A 16,711-nucleotide genomic window follows, 5' to 3' on the forward strand; every position below is an offset into this window, starting at 1 on the left:
TAAAACAGTTCCAATCTGTGCGGGATAAAATATTTTAAATTCACACTTTATAACAAGTGTCTGAATATATTTAGTAAAATTCTGATATCTTACACTCAAAGCCATTGTATTCCCCTCAAATAATGTTTTCTTGAGTGATCAAGCAAAAGTCAATGCATTAAAAAAACCTTAAAGACAGTTCAGTACCACTGAAACAATAGAGATGAGGCAAAACTAAATTTATTTCTGTCAAGCTTCACATTTAGAGTATTGAAAACTTAGGACTTCAAGATTCTCATTTGACCATAAACAAAACCGGTGAAAAATAGTTAATAAGAAATCACGTGAAGACTTAAACTATCCAACCGCAAAGCGCAGGCAGTCTCTTTCCCAATGCAATGCTGCTACTAGATAGAAGTCCTTTCTCCTATATTTAGATGAACCTCAAACCCAGCATTTTGTAATTCCAAAAAAGTGCCATTGTAAAATGGAATTAACTCCTTTAAAAATGAAACACTTTTCATGTTTACTACAATTAAACCAGTTAAAGATGAACAGGAGCTGGTTGTAAACTTCTGCATACACATTTCTCCCTACAGGCAGTCAGAATTTTCCATTTACTTCATGGATGAACACAAGTGTCCCTCCAGCTTTCACCCTCATTTTCACTAAACAATTTTTACACTGCTGCACTTTGCAATAGGAATTTACACACTTAAGTTATTTCCAACCAGAACATTCCTTACTCAGAGCAGAATGTAGAAGTCTTCGTGTGGCACTTTGTGCAAAATTGGGAAATCACACAATGATAATGCACAAGCTGGAGAGACTACCAGCAAGACCTGAAGATGGGAATACTGACTAAAATAGGGAGAGATAGGAGTGAGATAGAGATAAATGGGCTGCAAAATAGAAAGGGACCATAAAGGAGACAATGAAAACATCTTAAAATCTGGCATAAGTGAAATGCTGGAATCTAGTATTAAAGAGATCTTAGTCAAGCATGAATTGCCCTTTCACAAAACCATGTCTCTGACAGACTGCATTAATGTTTTTTTAAAAAAGGTTTGGTTTTTTTTAAAAGACTAGATTTATTTGAGGACTAAACAAGTGACATGGATAAAGGAACACTTGTAGATCTGGTGTACTTGATTTCCAGAAGTCATTTGCTGGGGTGACACAAAAGTTATAATGCCAAATAAAAACTTATGGTGTAGGAGGCAACACATCAGCTTGGACAGTGAGCTGTTTAAGTAAAATGAAACTAAAAAGTAGGCCAAAAATAAATAATTTTCTGGTTGGCAAGATGTAATGTGTGGAATGCAACAGGAATCAACTATTTAGAAGCTATAAAAATAATTTGGATGAAGGAACTGAAAAGTATGGTCGCTGAATTTGTTGAAGAATCAAAGATAAGTAGGAAAACCAAGTTGTGAAGAGGACACAAGAACTCCACAAAATGGATACAGATTGGCTCAACAGTTAGCCACACAAAAAAAAAAACCTAGTGTGGGAATAATGGGGGAAAATGTGAACATGCTAATATTGGCATGATGAATAAAAAAAAATTTAAAATACTAGATGGTATACTATCATACCAAGTATAGAAATTGATCAGGAAGACAAATGAAATGCTGTCATCTACTGGAATGGAATATTAAAAGTTAGGGATTTGTGCTTCAGTCATAAAGAGCATTGGTAAGAACACACCTAGAGTACGGAGTACAATTTTGGTCTCCTTATTTAAGGAATGACATAATAGCATTAAAAACAGCACTTGACTGACTTCTGGGGAGAAAAAGAGTTGTCTTATGGGTAATAGCTGGGAGGGGTTTGGCCTGTACCCAAAGGAATTTAGGAGGAGAAGCAGCGATCAGAGTGAAGAATCTAAGATCTTGTGGCAACTTGACAGGGTGGATACTGGAAAGATGTTTGTCCTATGAGAATGACTAGAACTAGCAGATACTATTTAAAAACAAATCGATGTCTCCTATCAAGATGGGGGTGGGGGGGTGGAAGAGAGAGAGAGAGAGAGAGAGAAAACGTGCGAGAGAGAGAGCTCGCGAGCGAAGCATTGAGGGGTACAAATTGAGGGATTCTACAAAATAAAAAGTCATTGGGATTTTCTTTCCCAGGGCAGCAGAGACAGGGTCACTGCAATTTTTTCTTTGAAAAGGACAGAGATGGTTATTTTCTGATTCCCTTATTCGTCAAGGATCTATCAGGCATAAGCAGGGAAGTGGAGCTTAAGTCACAATCAGATCATTCATGATCGTATCAGATCTTACGAACCGCCTTAGTCAGCCAAATAGCCTACTATTGCTTCAAATTTATCTGTTCATAGGTTTAAATGTTCAAATCTACAAAAGGATGAGAAAACCTCTGAAACAGAGTAGCAGCAAGGATTTTAAGATTGAGGATCTTGTGCATCTCTGAACTGTGATGATATTTGGTGATGGTGGTGACGGCCTGGAACAAGAGGAAAAAGAGGATAACTTTGCAAAGAGGAAAAGGGCATGATCAGGTAGGACGAAGAATGCACAGTCATCACTGGAAGAAAAAGATTATTGGAGGTAGCTTTTAAAGGAGATAATTTGATTGGGCTACTAAAAACAAAAATGTCACAGTCATTTTTCTTTAGTATAGACCAACTGAACACAAATTTAAATTAATCAGATTTCAGCACTAGAGGGAAAATATTTGGAAAGAGGGTGTACAATTTTAGCTAATTGTTTTCAATTGTAATGATTCTGAATTCTTCATTTGTCATCTAGATTTTATCAAAATTAAACATTTTCCTCATAAATTACAATATTGGTTACTGAAGAAATGGAAATTTAATTTCCAAATGGCTAAATACAAGTATATTTTGCAAGAAAATTGAGCTGTCCTTTCCTTATCCAAATTTTAAAAACACTGCACTGTAGCCTCTAGAATAGGGAAATGTACTAAATAAAATGCAAATATGCACTTTCTAGTGGAGTACACATAATTTACCTTGCAATTTAGTTTCAGATCAAAGTAGTCAGCATATCCTTAAAGTTAGACCATCATTTTGAGGTTATACAAGACACTGGTCAGGCCTCTTGTGGAGTAGCATGCAGTTCTGGTTGCCCTGCTATAGCAAGAATGTTATTAAATTGGTCAGGGTTCAGAAAAGATTCACCGGGACATTGCTGGGAATGGAAGGTTCGAGTTATGAAAATGGGCTGGATAGGCTGAGACCCCCTCCAAAGAGTGTAAGAGGTTGAGGGGTGACCTTACTGAAGTTTATAAAATCATGAAGTATGTAGATAAGATGAACAGCAAGGGTTTTTATCCCTAGGGTGGGGCAGTTCAAAACTAAAGGGTTTTTTTTAAGATAAAAAGGAGAAAGTTTTGCAAGAGTATTTGAGGGGCAAATTTTTTTTAAAAACACATCGATTCGTGTGCGGAATGAACTGCCAGAGGGAGGAAGTGGTGAATGCAGGTACAGTCACAGCATGTAAAAGACATTTGGATAAATGCATGAATAATAAAAAAGTTTCTAGGGATGTGAGCCAAACACAGGCAAGTGAGACTTGTTTAGTTTGGGAACATGGTCAGCATGGACTAGTTGGACCAAAGGGTCTGTTTCCTTGTGTGATGACTCTGACTCGAAAATTCTGAATTGTTCAGTTATAAAGTGCTGAAACTTCGAAAATATCTGCTCAATTGAAGTTGAATATTTAAAACTTCCTTATTAAAAAGGTGCAATGCCAATATGTAGCATACACTGGAGTGTTATTTCAGAACAAAAAAGATATTCCAACAGGTCACATAGCATCATCAAGTAATAGCCAAGATACCTACAGAATTAGAAGTGACTATATGCCCACAACTGTGCTATTTTTAAATCTTCAAATTTTACTTTAAAAGGCCTAATTTCTCAAGAATTCCCAGAAAGATTTTACACAAAGTGATTACAGGATGAGAGAAAGGAAGATAAATTCACATCACCTATTTGTGCATTAGCATTCCATTAAAAGCATGGACTCTTCTCCCTTCATTGAAATTTATTCTCCCTCCAATTTCATTGACTCCATCCAAACGTTGATCTTAAAATCATTTTGTACACTGATTAATTGAACAAATGCCAAGATCCAAAGGATGGAAAGAAGGTCCAATATTGAAGATTATTTGTGTTACCGTTCATCATGACATGTACATCAAATTCCCTAAGAAAAGTAACCTCTCAAACACGTATTGCACTCAAATCTAGGTCACTAGGGCAAATGTTTATTTGGCTAGTTTCAAATGAATCTTTATTGACACCATGAAAAAAAAAAACTGACTGAGAGGGAATTTAACTTCTAAAGTGCTTTCCCACCATTTGGCCAAAAGAGTGTTTTAGAAAAAGTACTGGAGGAATAATCAGATTAGGTTCTTGCTTAAGAAAAGCAGCCTCACAAACAGTCAAATAGAACTAAATTTGGTTGGTGTTTTGAGAATAGAAACTACATTATTTAAGACATTAATTCAAATTATGTAATCTTCAATTGACTGGGATTTGTTTAGGTCAAAAACATTGAAACAACCAGCTATGAAGTAGTCCGAATCAGTCATCAGGTATGTAAAATTCATAAACCTCACTATTCAAATCAAAATTTGTCAGTTGAAAACATGGCAAGCAAGAAAAGCTGATGCTCCTCCCAAATGCATGCCAAGTGGTGCATGATTAATGTTTAATCTTTGCAAGATGTGCTTCAAAACGTTGCAATCTGTTAAATGAAACATTATATCTCCTACATAACCAAGTGCAGTACAAAAAGTCATCGACATGAAATTACAGAATGCTGATTAACAACATTTACTCTATCAACTAGAATTTTGATATTTTTGTTTAAAACAACAAAAGCTGGTCACTTTTAACATCATTTTTTTAAAAAAATGCATTAAGAACAGTAGGTCATAAATCTGAAGCTGCTCCTACTTTGCACATGAAAATTACTGGGTCAGTTTTGGTTGTTGAGCCTGAACAAAGATAATCTACTCAAAAAAAAATTGACAGCCTTTTCTTTCCCTGCCCCAAAATAAATGCCAGGTGGAATGGCATGCTGTGCTAGGGCTCGACTGTCCAGCTGCTTCTCTCCCCTGAAAGATTGAAAAACCTCTGCTGTTATGGTCAGAGTAACACAACTCACCAAACAGCAGTTTTAATTTAATTGGCACCACCCATTCTCCCAGCATGCCAAATAACAGCTTACTGTACTTCATAATGTTTAACACTGCAACAATATAGTTCTAGGCATCTGATCATTTACATTTGATATCTTTTAAACAGAAAAATCTAGATTTTGGTTCCAAAAATCTGGTTTACACTTGGAACAAAAATCACATACAAGAAAATCAAATTCTCGTTGGGGTCAGTGTGGCTTCAGCACTACAGTTCTTCCTGTATACCATGGAGAATTATGGAATAGAATTGCTTTATTAAAACCATTGCAGCACTTAGCAGTACTTAAATATGTGCAATAATGTATAAGCTAATTGAATTCCGTACAACTGGATGACTGAAATAAACTAAATGGAATTACCATTTTCACTGACACCACAATTCTATTCTTATTACCATTAACACATTATAGTCACATCGCCAAAAGATATAATAAATTTCAAAATGGTTGAATTCAGTATCATGAAAGGCACTGTTGTCTGCTCAGAAGAGATTAGGAGCACAAGCATGTTTGTCAGTCTCAGTCTTGTGTATATGCCTCAGTTTGAAGCTTTAAAATTAAAAAAAAAAAAAAAAAAAAAAGAGTTCCAACACAGCTTGGAGTTCAGGGATTTCAGCCTTTGGGCAAGGCCACTGCTTCCTCTTGGGTCTTTGTTGAAATTTGGTAGTCTTAAGAAACCACTTTAGTCATCTTTGGACAATAGAAAGACTGTCTAATTAGCAACAATTAAAAGGGAAAACCTAATTTTCTAGGTATACCTTAACTGTAGTTGCACAACATTTTTTCTATTAAATTATAAATGGCACCAAACTATATATACTTTCCCTTAAGTCAAAATATTCCCTCATAGCAAGTACTCCCAAATAGAATGGATTTGTTAATTTAAAACAAATGAGTGATTTTGGTAACAAACTTGAACCATAAGATTCTGTTTCCAACTTCGCTTTTGTCTGCTGTCTTGCACCTGAGCACTCCATCATTTACAATTACACGGTAGAATGACTTGTGAAACTATGGCTCCATCTTATAAATCGCACAGGAATGTAGAGGTTTAATTTTATAGTAACTATTCCTCCTGGCCACGTTATTTAAGCCACATGTATTTTGTATATTAATGTTAATATAGGAGTGGCCCCAGTTCACAATCCACTAGTAAAAACAACATACACCACAAGTGTCAGATTGTAATTTCATGAAAACATCCAATGGCAGCATTAGTTCACAATTTGGCTTTTAAAAAAATTGTATCACTCTACCTGGAATATTAAGTTCAATGTTACTTAACCTAAATATAAAGTTCATAAACCCAAGGAGACTCTCTCACACACACACACTTCTCACAACCATTTAAAATTGATAGCTTATCACTCGTAACATGCCTGTAATCAGTGACATTTAAAGTCAAACTGGTCAGCTCTAAACATAGACATGTTTTGCATAGTACCCACCTGGAACTCAGAATAAATGAGGTATTCACATGATATTTACCTGCCAGTCATTTTCATGATGTTACAATATATTACGTGGGTAATAAATAGACACTTGATTAGTTAAATCTTTTGCAAACTTCATCTGTCACGTGTTTTTATATTCTGAATTAAAATAATAAATGTAATTTATGAAGAGACAGATTTGGCCACGAATGGGTAAATTGGCCTTGAAAGGGTCAAAATGCTCAGAAACCTATCTTCGATATTCCTCATCTGCAGTTACTTCTCATTAGCTACAACCCTAAAAATTCCTTCGTAAAATAAAACGTACAATACTGATCAGATGGAAATTGCAGTATCAAACCAATTTGCATCTTAGTTTAGCTAGATGAACTGTCTTCCAACTTCTTTTTTGTGCATCAAGTCTTTTTTGCACTTAGTTCAGGAACAAAATTTACTAGAAGGTATGCCCCTGGTATAAAGCTTCTTTTGTAACTGCATTCCTTTGCAGGGCAATAGTGCCAGACTGCATATTTAAGTCCACTGGTTGTGTAGATGGAAGTCGTTTCTTCGTGTCAGGTGATGGTACTGTCTCTTTTGCATCCTGTTCAGTTTGCCCAGGTACCACAGGATTTTCTTTTACTGGTGCCTGTTCGTTGGGTATCAATGGAGTTCTACTTGCCTAATGAAAGAGAAACAGTAGGAAAATTTACCATTGCAGCCTTCAACTATCTACATGGATGGAAAAGAAACAAATTATTACAGCAATCAATCATTAAAACGGTCCTAATAAAATGTGGCTTTTTAAAAAAGTGAATGTGCACAAATGCACATGTTAAGCAATGCAGTTCTTGTGACAAACTTGGGGCGATGATTATGAATTTCAAAGTCAACAGAGCTTGGTATTCCAGAGCATACAATAAATGATGCATTGTACCTGCCCACGCACATGCAGATAAATGGTGGGAACATATAAGAGCTTTATAGTTGCAGGCCTGGAAGGCTGACAGCAACACCTAATTTGCTTTTCAAGATAATCAGAATCAGAGTTCAGACCTTTCTGCCCACAACACTTCTGACAGTGCTAACCCATATTGCACTGGCGTAATTCTGTAATTTCTAAGTGCAATTTGAAAGTCTTCATCTTCCTTAATAGTACTTTGATAGTTCTGACTTTCTTCTCAGCTTCACCAATGAATTTGGGATATTGCTGGGAAGTTGCAAGATGCCCAAACCCAGAATTTTCTGATAAGTATTTGAAATAATCACTAACAAATTGGACATTTTTCAGAGACAACCTAATCAAGAATGCTACGTTTGCAAAGATGCCCTTTAAAGTCTAAACTACTGTCTCAGCTACTGTCAGGCATAAGCTTTGACCTCAAATCAAAAAAAAAACAATTACAATCAAGTAGGATTTTCCAGTAATTATGAATACATCCAATTACAGATGTTTCCTCAATCTGGACAGGAATTGAGTTGAGATATATGGTTCCCTTTATTCCGATCTCTGCATTGCATACACCTGACATCAAAAAATTTTCTTTTACAGATCTTGATATTCCACAGAAGCCCACGCTTTGCACATTGTGATACCCTTACAGCCTGGTGTGTATTTTCTCTTAAAGTGAGACAGGGAGGTTAGCTTCTCTGCTTATACCAGCAAATCACACACAACTTTTCATGCTGAATTTCATCACTGCACCACTGGGATGTTGCTGTGGCTAACCTTGCATGAAGAAGTCAGGAACTAATGAGGTCTGGCAAAGTACAAACCGTGTCAGTGAACAAATTATTGCCGAACAAGTGTCTGACAGCGCTGTTGACAGAAGGTATTGTCAGTTTACTGATGATCGAGGGTAGACTGACGGGACTGTAATTGGCTAAAGTGAATTTGTCCTGCTTTTCACAGGCAGGACCTGGCTGAACAATTTTCCACTTTGACAGTTGGCTGCTACAGTAGCGTTACCACTAACCTTCAGCAGCTTAGCTAGGCATGCAGCAAGTTCTCAACAAGTCTTCTGTACTGTTGCTGGAATGTTATCAGGGCCCATGGCTTGTGCCATATCCAGTGCATTTAAAGTGCACCAATTTTTGAAGGCAAGTGCAAAAAGTAGAGTCAAATAAGCAGCAAAACAAGCAGCAGTCAATTTATTCGGGTGTAGATTGCAGGAGGAATCACAGTCAGATTTCCATTTTGAAATGGCATCTTTAAACCCCAACCCAAACCAGAGGTTAGAACCTCAAATGTCAGTAATTAGCGACATAGCTGTCCTTGACTAAGGCACTGAGTAGCTTGTGCTCAAGTTACACTCAAATAATGCAGGTGAACGCCCCTCAATAAATTTTATTGCCTGTACCTGCATCCAAGCAATGAAATCTGGCAAACCTAATCCTTCCCATCAAATCTCCAACAATTTTCTCCCACAGGAATGCACACAATTGCTTCTTTAATCAGCTTTGTGCTTTTACCTCATAACTTGTTCCTAAGAATGAAAATGACTTACAATGTTTCTTCTTAGCCCATATTTTAGTTTTTAACTGAGTGTCAAAGTATCCAAAACACCGATGTCAATTGGGTCTTACCGTCATCGGTGGCGCTGTACTTGCAATTCGGTTAGCAGTAACACCAGTCTCATCCTGAATAAGTCCTCTCCTGTCAAGAACACTGAAAAAGAAACAGGCTTGGTATTGATTCCTAATTAAATAAAACCTTTTACTTCCTTTTAATGGTAACATGTGGTGAGGGTAGGAACTGGAATGACACAGAGACCACGACTGCGAGTGTGAGTGCGAGTGCGAGCAAGAATTTTAAACAATAGCATATACTGGTGGCACAAATGGGATGGAGTGTTGCCAGTTAGCGGCACCATATTCTCTACTTTTGAAACATGTAATGCAATAGCATTTATAAAACGATCTGAAGCTACATTTCACAAGATTTATTTATAAGTATTTGATGTGGACAGACAATGGTGATCTGCCAATGTCCAGTTCAAAATTGAAGAACGTCAAAATACACTTAGTTTTTGTTTAGCACAAAGTCAAAGTATTTGTCCAAAAAATCTGATGCAAGCCAGGCAGTCAATTTGCATATTGTAAAATTCCAAAAACAGCAAGTTCAACAGTGACATATCACTTCTGGCATTTTAAGGAGCAGCAGATAGGGTACTGGTAGAACTCCTTGTTCTTCTCTGAACGTGGTCATGGGGTCTTTGATATTCCTATGATCCACTGGAATAGGAGGACTGCCTTAATTTAAAAATCACAACCAAAGGAAGCACTCAGGCAGTGCAATGGACAGTTCTTACTCAGCAAAAATAACTTGCTTCTTATTTCTCAGAAGATTTCTACACTTCTAGATTTTGTGGAAAAATGAGGACCGGCGTGAAACTGCAAAATAATTCAAAACAATTTCTTCAATGCTTTTTAAATTCTCAGAACAATGTTCTTCGCAGCAAATTAATTATTGTGTAAGCATGACAAGGGGGATTATGGTATACTTGCATAACAGTGGTAATGTGACCAGACTAGTAATTCAGATGCCTGCACTAATACCCTACATTCTAACTGAACGACAGTAATTGAAATGATTGAAAATCAATTAAATAAATCTGGAATAAAATTCTAGGTCTTAATTGACTGTCATAAAATCCCACCTGATTTTATGACTAAACTTCAGGGAAAGAAACCGGTCATCCTACACACAACTCCAGACCCACATGCCAATGCAGTTGACTTTTATTTGCCCTCTATCAGAAAGCCACTTGTGCCATTTCACACTGCTACAGCAAAGTCAAAAACAGATGAAACCAGATGGGCTACCTAGCATTGAATGAGGCACAATCCACCTGTTCCTTCTCACCAATTAGTCATGTAAGGAGTATCAGACATACTGTCATACTCACTGCACCATACTTTACAGCCATTCCTCAGACTCTCCCATTACCAGATAAAGCTGGCACACTGATTATACAGTCAGGAGGGAGCATCCCTGAAAATCCCCAACATTTTCTCCAGATTGCAAGAAGTTTCATGGGTTTAGGTCAGTCATTAGGAAGAAAGTCTCCTGTTGATTTAGTCAAAAGTGCCAAGTAGATGATGTAATCTGATCATCTTTAAAATAATTCAATTCATAACGAAATAGCTGACTACTGGATACAAAATGGAACATCCCAGCTGTAGTACCAAAACTGTGCTTAGGAACTAGCTACATCCTTAGCTAAGCTATTCCAATATAGCTACAACACTGCAATTTTCCACATTGAGGTGGATGCCAACAGTAAAACAGCTAAACCCATAATTACTACTCCATCATTCTACACACAGATGGAAAAAGTGTCATCAAAAGTACAGTCAAACAGCACCTACTTAGCAATCTGTGCACTGATACTCAGTTTGGGTACTAACAGGGCAACCTGGCTCCAGATCCCACTGCAGGGCCAAACAGAGCGCACTTGAGTGACTCCTAACAAAAGTTACAGCTATGAAAATCTGGGGATAAAACTGGTTAGAGCTGCATTCTATATATAGGATAGATGAGACTGTTGGAAGTCAATCATTCCAGCCCCAGAACATCACAGAGCACTTTAGTATACTGCCCTATTACCACCCATCTACAGCTGCTCAACAATGACTCTTCCTCCTCCAGAAGGTCAGAAGTGGGGCTTTTCAAATTGGATACAAAACAGTCTATGCTCACATGCAACAAGACCTCAATAATAGGTAAGAAGTTAAGTGGCAAATAATATTCATGCCACACAATTGGCAGACAATGGCTATTGCTAACAAAGTAAGAATCTAACCATTGTCCCATGATATTCAATGACATTAGTATCACTGAAACTGCAGTAGCAGTAACGCTTCTCCTTGACTTCCACACCCAAGTCACAAACCATCCTGATTTGGAAATAGATCACCGTTATTTCCCCGTCACGAGGGCAAAATCCTGGAACTATTTTCCTAACAACACTGCAGGTCCATGGACATGGACTTCAGAAGCTAAAGACAGTAGTTCACCACTAATAAATACTGACCTTACCAACACAAAAAACTCAAATCACAATAATCAGGAATAAATAAAAAAAACATGGCAAATAAGGTAGCTGCTTTGTGCACAGTAAAGGAGGTCCCTCAAATACTAAAGAGGGAAGTAACTAAATGTTGAGGTGCTGTTGGTTGTGGACCAAATGAACGTTGGCCCAGACACAGATTGCTAAACTCCTACTCAGCAGTTTGGATATCATTTAGATATCATTATCATTATCCTGCGATTTCAAGTTCTGTGCAAAATATCTTCAGTTCTGAGGAAGGGTCACTCGACCCGAAACATTAGCTCTGACTTCTTGCCACAGATGCTGCCAGACCTGCTGAACTTTTCCAGCAATTTCTGTTTTTGTTTCTGATTTACAGAAGCCCTAGCTATTGTGGTTTTTGTCTTTCTTACCTTGGTGGCACTGGTCCACATAGGATCTCACAACAATTTTTTAACACACCATCATGGCTGTAAGGATTATGAATTCCATTTTTTCCTGACCAAGAACCCTTAATCTGTGAAAGGCAAATTAAAACATTTTTGAAAGTAATAATATTTTCAAACACTAAGCACTCAGCTCCAGCTACATAGATACAATTTTTCAGCATTACCATTCTTGCTATCTGAGCACGTGGATCATTCTATGTACCAGCACTGACTATTTAAAGTTAAAGACAGTGGTTTCCCTCAGAATAAATCAAAGTACTAGTTACAGCTACACTTCATCTGTCACATAACATTGAACACTGCTTCAATGGAGTATCACCCAATAAATTAAAACCAATAATAATGATGACTACATGAAAAGTCAGACTTGGCTTGTATTTTAGAAGTCAAAACAGTGTTCGAAAATACTGAATACAGGGTCTAACTGCTCATATTTTGACAATGATTACATTTCCCATTTGTGTTAATAACTGCTTGTTAGTACAAAACTGGAGTAATGCCAAAAGAGGAGCTACTGTCAAAGCTTTGTGCCTTACACAGTCATCGGTTCAGAATTGCAGATGCCACATTTCAAAAGGGATGTACTGTGCTGAATAGTTGGCAAGTGGAATCTGATTGGGAAAGATTTAGCCATATAGGATACTTATTTTCAAACTGTTCGCTGGCTCATTATTCAATATTTTTAAAAGCAAAAGTTAGGCATAAATGCAAGCCTTACAGTTAAAAGCGTTCAACATTCATATAGAAAAGTAATAGACTGTAGAAGGAAAATAGCAATGATTACATTGTTTTGTAGAATTACCTTGAAAGCAAAAGCAGCCATTTTGGCATCAATATAAATCGGTACAAATTTTTCTTTTAAAATCTATTTATGAAAGGATATTTTTACATCAATTTGTCATACTCCACTTGAAACAGTTTTAATATTAATGACAAGATGTGCTTGCGTACGACATATAAACCTTATATTTTGCAGTCTACTGCTAGCATCTACAGGACCAATAGATTCAAGGATTTCTGTCTGTTTCATCCAACAGCAGGGTCTTGGGATTCAGAACAATTCATTCTGAGCATTATTGGTGTGGAAATCACCCTTTGAAAATGAGGAGCTTTCATAAATGAAAGCATTGTTCAGATGTTACCAATATAAATAAGTCAAGTGAAAGCATTACTGTATTTATAAAACAGTGCAGAAAAATATTTAATTTAGTTACCACATAATTAAGTTGAAATAATAAATCACCAATGTTGCTAGCCATAACTATTGCCGGCAACATTCAGCCTTTGGAATAAACATTGCAAGTTGCCATTTTTAGATAAATATAAAGAAGAATAATAAATAGACATCATTTTGATTGATTAGGAATAATTACAGCCCCAAAGCCTAAGCATTCCCCTGTTGTGCACACATTACTTACATCTTCATTGGTGGTCTGGTTGAGTGCAATAAGATAGGTGTGAAATCCAGACAGACCAATCACAGACCATAACGTGAAGAAACAGATTACCACTTCTAGTACCGTAATGAAAAAGTTAAGGAATGATCAATCAATAGTAAATACACTTCCATACAATTATAACATTTCTATTTCAACAGCAAGCTCTGAATATTTCAAACAATGCACTAACAATCACTATTACTTGGGTAAGCAGCAGTGCCATGATATGGCATTTTGACTCAACAGTCACGGCAACTCTTAATATCAAAGTAGTAATTGTTAATTATTTTCCAATACTGTGTAATAAGGACATTTGCATTTTTAAAATTGCATAAATTAAAGTACTCAAGAGTAGCCAAATCTTCTCCTCAGATTCAGACAATCAGACAGACATGGTCATAAACAGAACCAGACCCCAAGTTCAAGTGTTACAAAAGTATTTGAGGCTTTCAAGGAAGGATAAATGTTCCATTTTACTATCAATGCTACCTCCCCACATGGCTATCCTTCCTAAACTCAGCCCAATACAACATTCTTTGACTACTGGTCAAGTTTATGAACGTAAGCTCTCTTTTACATACTATTCCAGGATTTCAAAAAATCATTTCAATACATCTAGCACAGCCGCATTAAATTTTATAGGGATACCAAAAGCTTACATTTTTACATATTTGAGGTCCTTTCCCTAAAAAACAGCAAAATGCAAAGGTTTTATTTTTGAAAAAAATCAGTCACTTCCATGCAAGCTTGTTAAAGCATGTTCCTAGCAGAAACAAATGCTCATCAATTCACAGCTAGTTATTTACAAGCAATGAAAACCTTGGACTTTTATAGCACTTTACTATATTGCTGTAATGTTTTGCATCGCTTCACATAATTGCACAAACAAGGCAAAGGAATGCATGAACAACAGTAGAATCAGAGGGACTTTGGTGTGCATGCACACCAGACCCTTAAAAAGGTATCAGGACAGGTGAATGAAGTGGTTGAGGCACCTATGGTTTACTTGCTTTTTTAGCCAAAGCAGGGGGAATTTTAGGAGAAGGGAGGTTATGCTGGAACTGTAAAACAAAAATTTGTTCGGCTACAGCTCGTGTATTGCGTACAGTTCTAGAATCCACATTGTTGGAGGGATGGGATGACACTGCGGGGTGCAGAGAAGATTTACCAGGATGTTGTCTGGGCTGAAGCAGTTTCAGTTACGAAGAGAAATTAGACAGACCGGGTTGTTTACATTAGAGCAATGGAAGTTGAAAGAGGACATAATTGAGATGCATAAAATTATGAGGAATACAGATATCGTAGAGGAAGAAACTTAGAATTAGAATAGAATAGCATAGCATAGCAATTTATTGTCACTTGTATTTACGAAAATAAAGTGAGATGTATACAAGTCGCCACAATTTGGTGCCATTTTTGTCACAGGAATTACAGAAATAATTGATACGAAGTTGTCTTTTGTTCCCTCTATGGCAATTTGGGTTTATTAAGCGGCTATGGGACACTGCTGAAGCCATACCCAAGGCTGCTCAACTAAGACCCACCACTCTGCCACTGCTGAAGCCAACACTGAAACCACTTCATCGCCACCACAGCATGGAGGGACAGACCCGATCCAACAAAATCACTGACGTTGAAACTGTCACTCAAGCTGTTGCCATTTCAGTCACTGCCCGAAGCTGCCATAGCCATGAGGGACAAACCAGAACTACCATACCGCTACTGCTGTAGCCATTGCTGAAACCGCCGCACTGCCACCAGGAGAAATGGATCAGATCCTCCAATGAAGTCTTCGATAACACTGCTGCCACTATGGCCATGAGGAACAGACATCCAGACCCACCACATTGCCACCACAGCAGACCCTCACAACCGCTCTCGCATTCATCGCAGCCACAGATAAGAAGGTGAATTTTGATATAAAAAAGGAGAAGAGAAGAAAAATGGAACAAAACAAAGAAAAAGAACAAAACAGCTAGTCACGTGAGCAGGAACATACAGGCACAGAACCCAAACACTTCCTACTTTACTGCCATCATTCATTAAGAAACTTTTCCCTTTGATGGAAATAGCAATGATTTGGGGGAGGGGGGACATGGATTTAAAGGTAAGGGGCTTTAGAGGCAACATTAAGAACTCAAGCAGGGAATTAGGAGAGTAAGAAGGGGCCATGAAATGACCTTGGCAAGTAGGGTTATAAAGAGAGAGTCTCAAGGCATTCTACACATTGATGAAAACAAGAGGATAACTAGGGGGATGGCAGGACCATTCAAGGATAAAGAAGGCAACTTGTGCTTAGAGGCAGAGGGTGTGGGCGAGATCCTAAATGAGTACTTTGGATCAGTATTCACCTAGAAGCATATGGAGGATAGTGAGATTTGTGTGGAGCATGCTAATATGCCATGGCATTTTGAGATCAAGAAAGAAATGGGTCTTTTGAAAAGCATTAAGGTACATAAGTCCCCAGTACCGATGGTATCTAGCCCAGGTTATTGAGAGAGGCAAGAGAAGAGATGCTGGGGCCTTGACCAAGATCTTTGTATCCATACTAGCCACTGGGCTGGTGCTGGCGAGTAACTAATGTTGTTCCTCTTCAAGAAAGGGAAATAGGGATAATCCAGGTAACTATGTAGTGGTGAGTCTCACATCAGTAGATGGGAAGCTATTGGAGAGAATTCTTGGGGATAGGATTTATGCACATTTAGAAAAGCATGGCCTAGTTAGGGACAATCAGCATGGCTTTATGCAGGGTAGGTCATGTCTTACTAACTTGATTGAATTTTGAGGAGGTGACAAAGGTGGTTGATGAGGGTAAAGCAGTCGATGTTATCTGCATGGATTTTAGTAAGGCTTTCGACAAGGTCCCTCATGGAGGAGCGCATCCAGAAGATTAAGATGCGTGGGACCCATGGTGACTTAGCATCTGGATTCACAATTGGCTTGCCCATAAAAGGCAGAGGGGAGTGGTGAAAGGGTGTTTATCTGGCTGGAGATTGTGACTAGTGGTGTTCCACAACTGGGACCTTTGCTATTTGTGATATACAAAAATGACTTGGATGAAAATGTAGATGGGTGATATAAAGATCAGTGGTGTTGTGGATAGTGTAGAAGGTTGTCAAAGAATACAGCAGGATATAGATAAGTTACAGATATGGGCAGAAAATGCCAGATAGAGTTTCCCCTGGG

General features: G+C 37.7%; 1 protein-coding gene across 2 annotated transcripts in view; it reads right to left on the bottom strand.

Moving 5' to 3' along the window:
* Nucleotides 1-203: 203 nt before the first annotated feature.
* The window catches only part of zdhhc9 (zinc finger DHHC-type palmitoyltransferase 9), an 83,642-nt gene continuing 67,134 nt past the window's right edge, over nt 204-16,711 (bottom strand). For both annotated transcript variants that reach the window (XM_048605395.1, XM_048605396.1), the window contains 4 exons: nt 13,505-13,607; nt 12,051-12,154; nt 9,191-9,272; nt 204-7,286 (listed from right to left, as the gene is read on the bottom strand). In XM_048605395.1, coding sequence (XP_048461352.1) covers nt 7,062-7,286; nt 9,191-9,272; nt 12,051-12,154; nt 13,505-13,607 — 514 coding nt within the window. In that variant the 3' untranslated portion in view covers nt 204-7,061. The remainder of the gene's footprint in view (nt 7,287-9,190; nt 9,273-12,050; nt 12,155-13,504; nt 13,608-16,711) is intronic.

The sequence above is a fragment of the Rhincodon typus genome, chromosome 14 (assembly GCF_021869965.1).
Source record: "Rhincodon typus isolate 14 chromosome 14, sRhiTyp1.1, whole genome shotgun sequence".
In the NCBI taxonomy this organism is placed as follows: Eukaryota; Metazoa; Chordata; class Chondrichthyes; order Orectolobiformes; family Rhincodontidae; genus Rhincodon; species Rhincodon typus.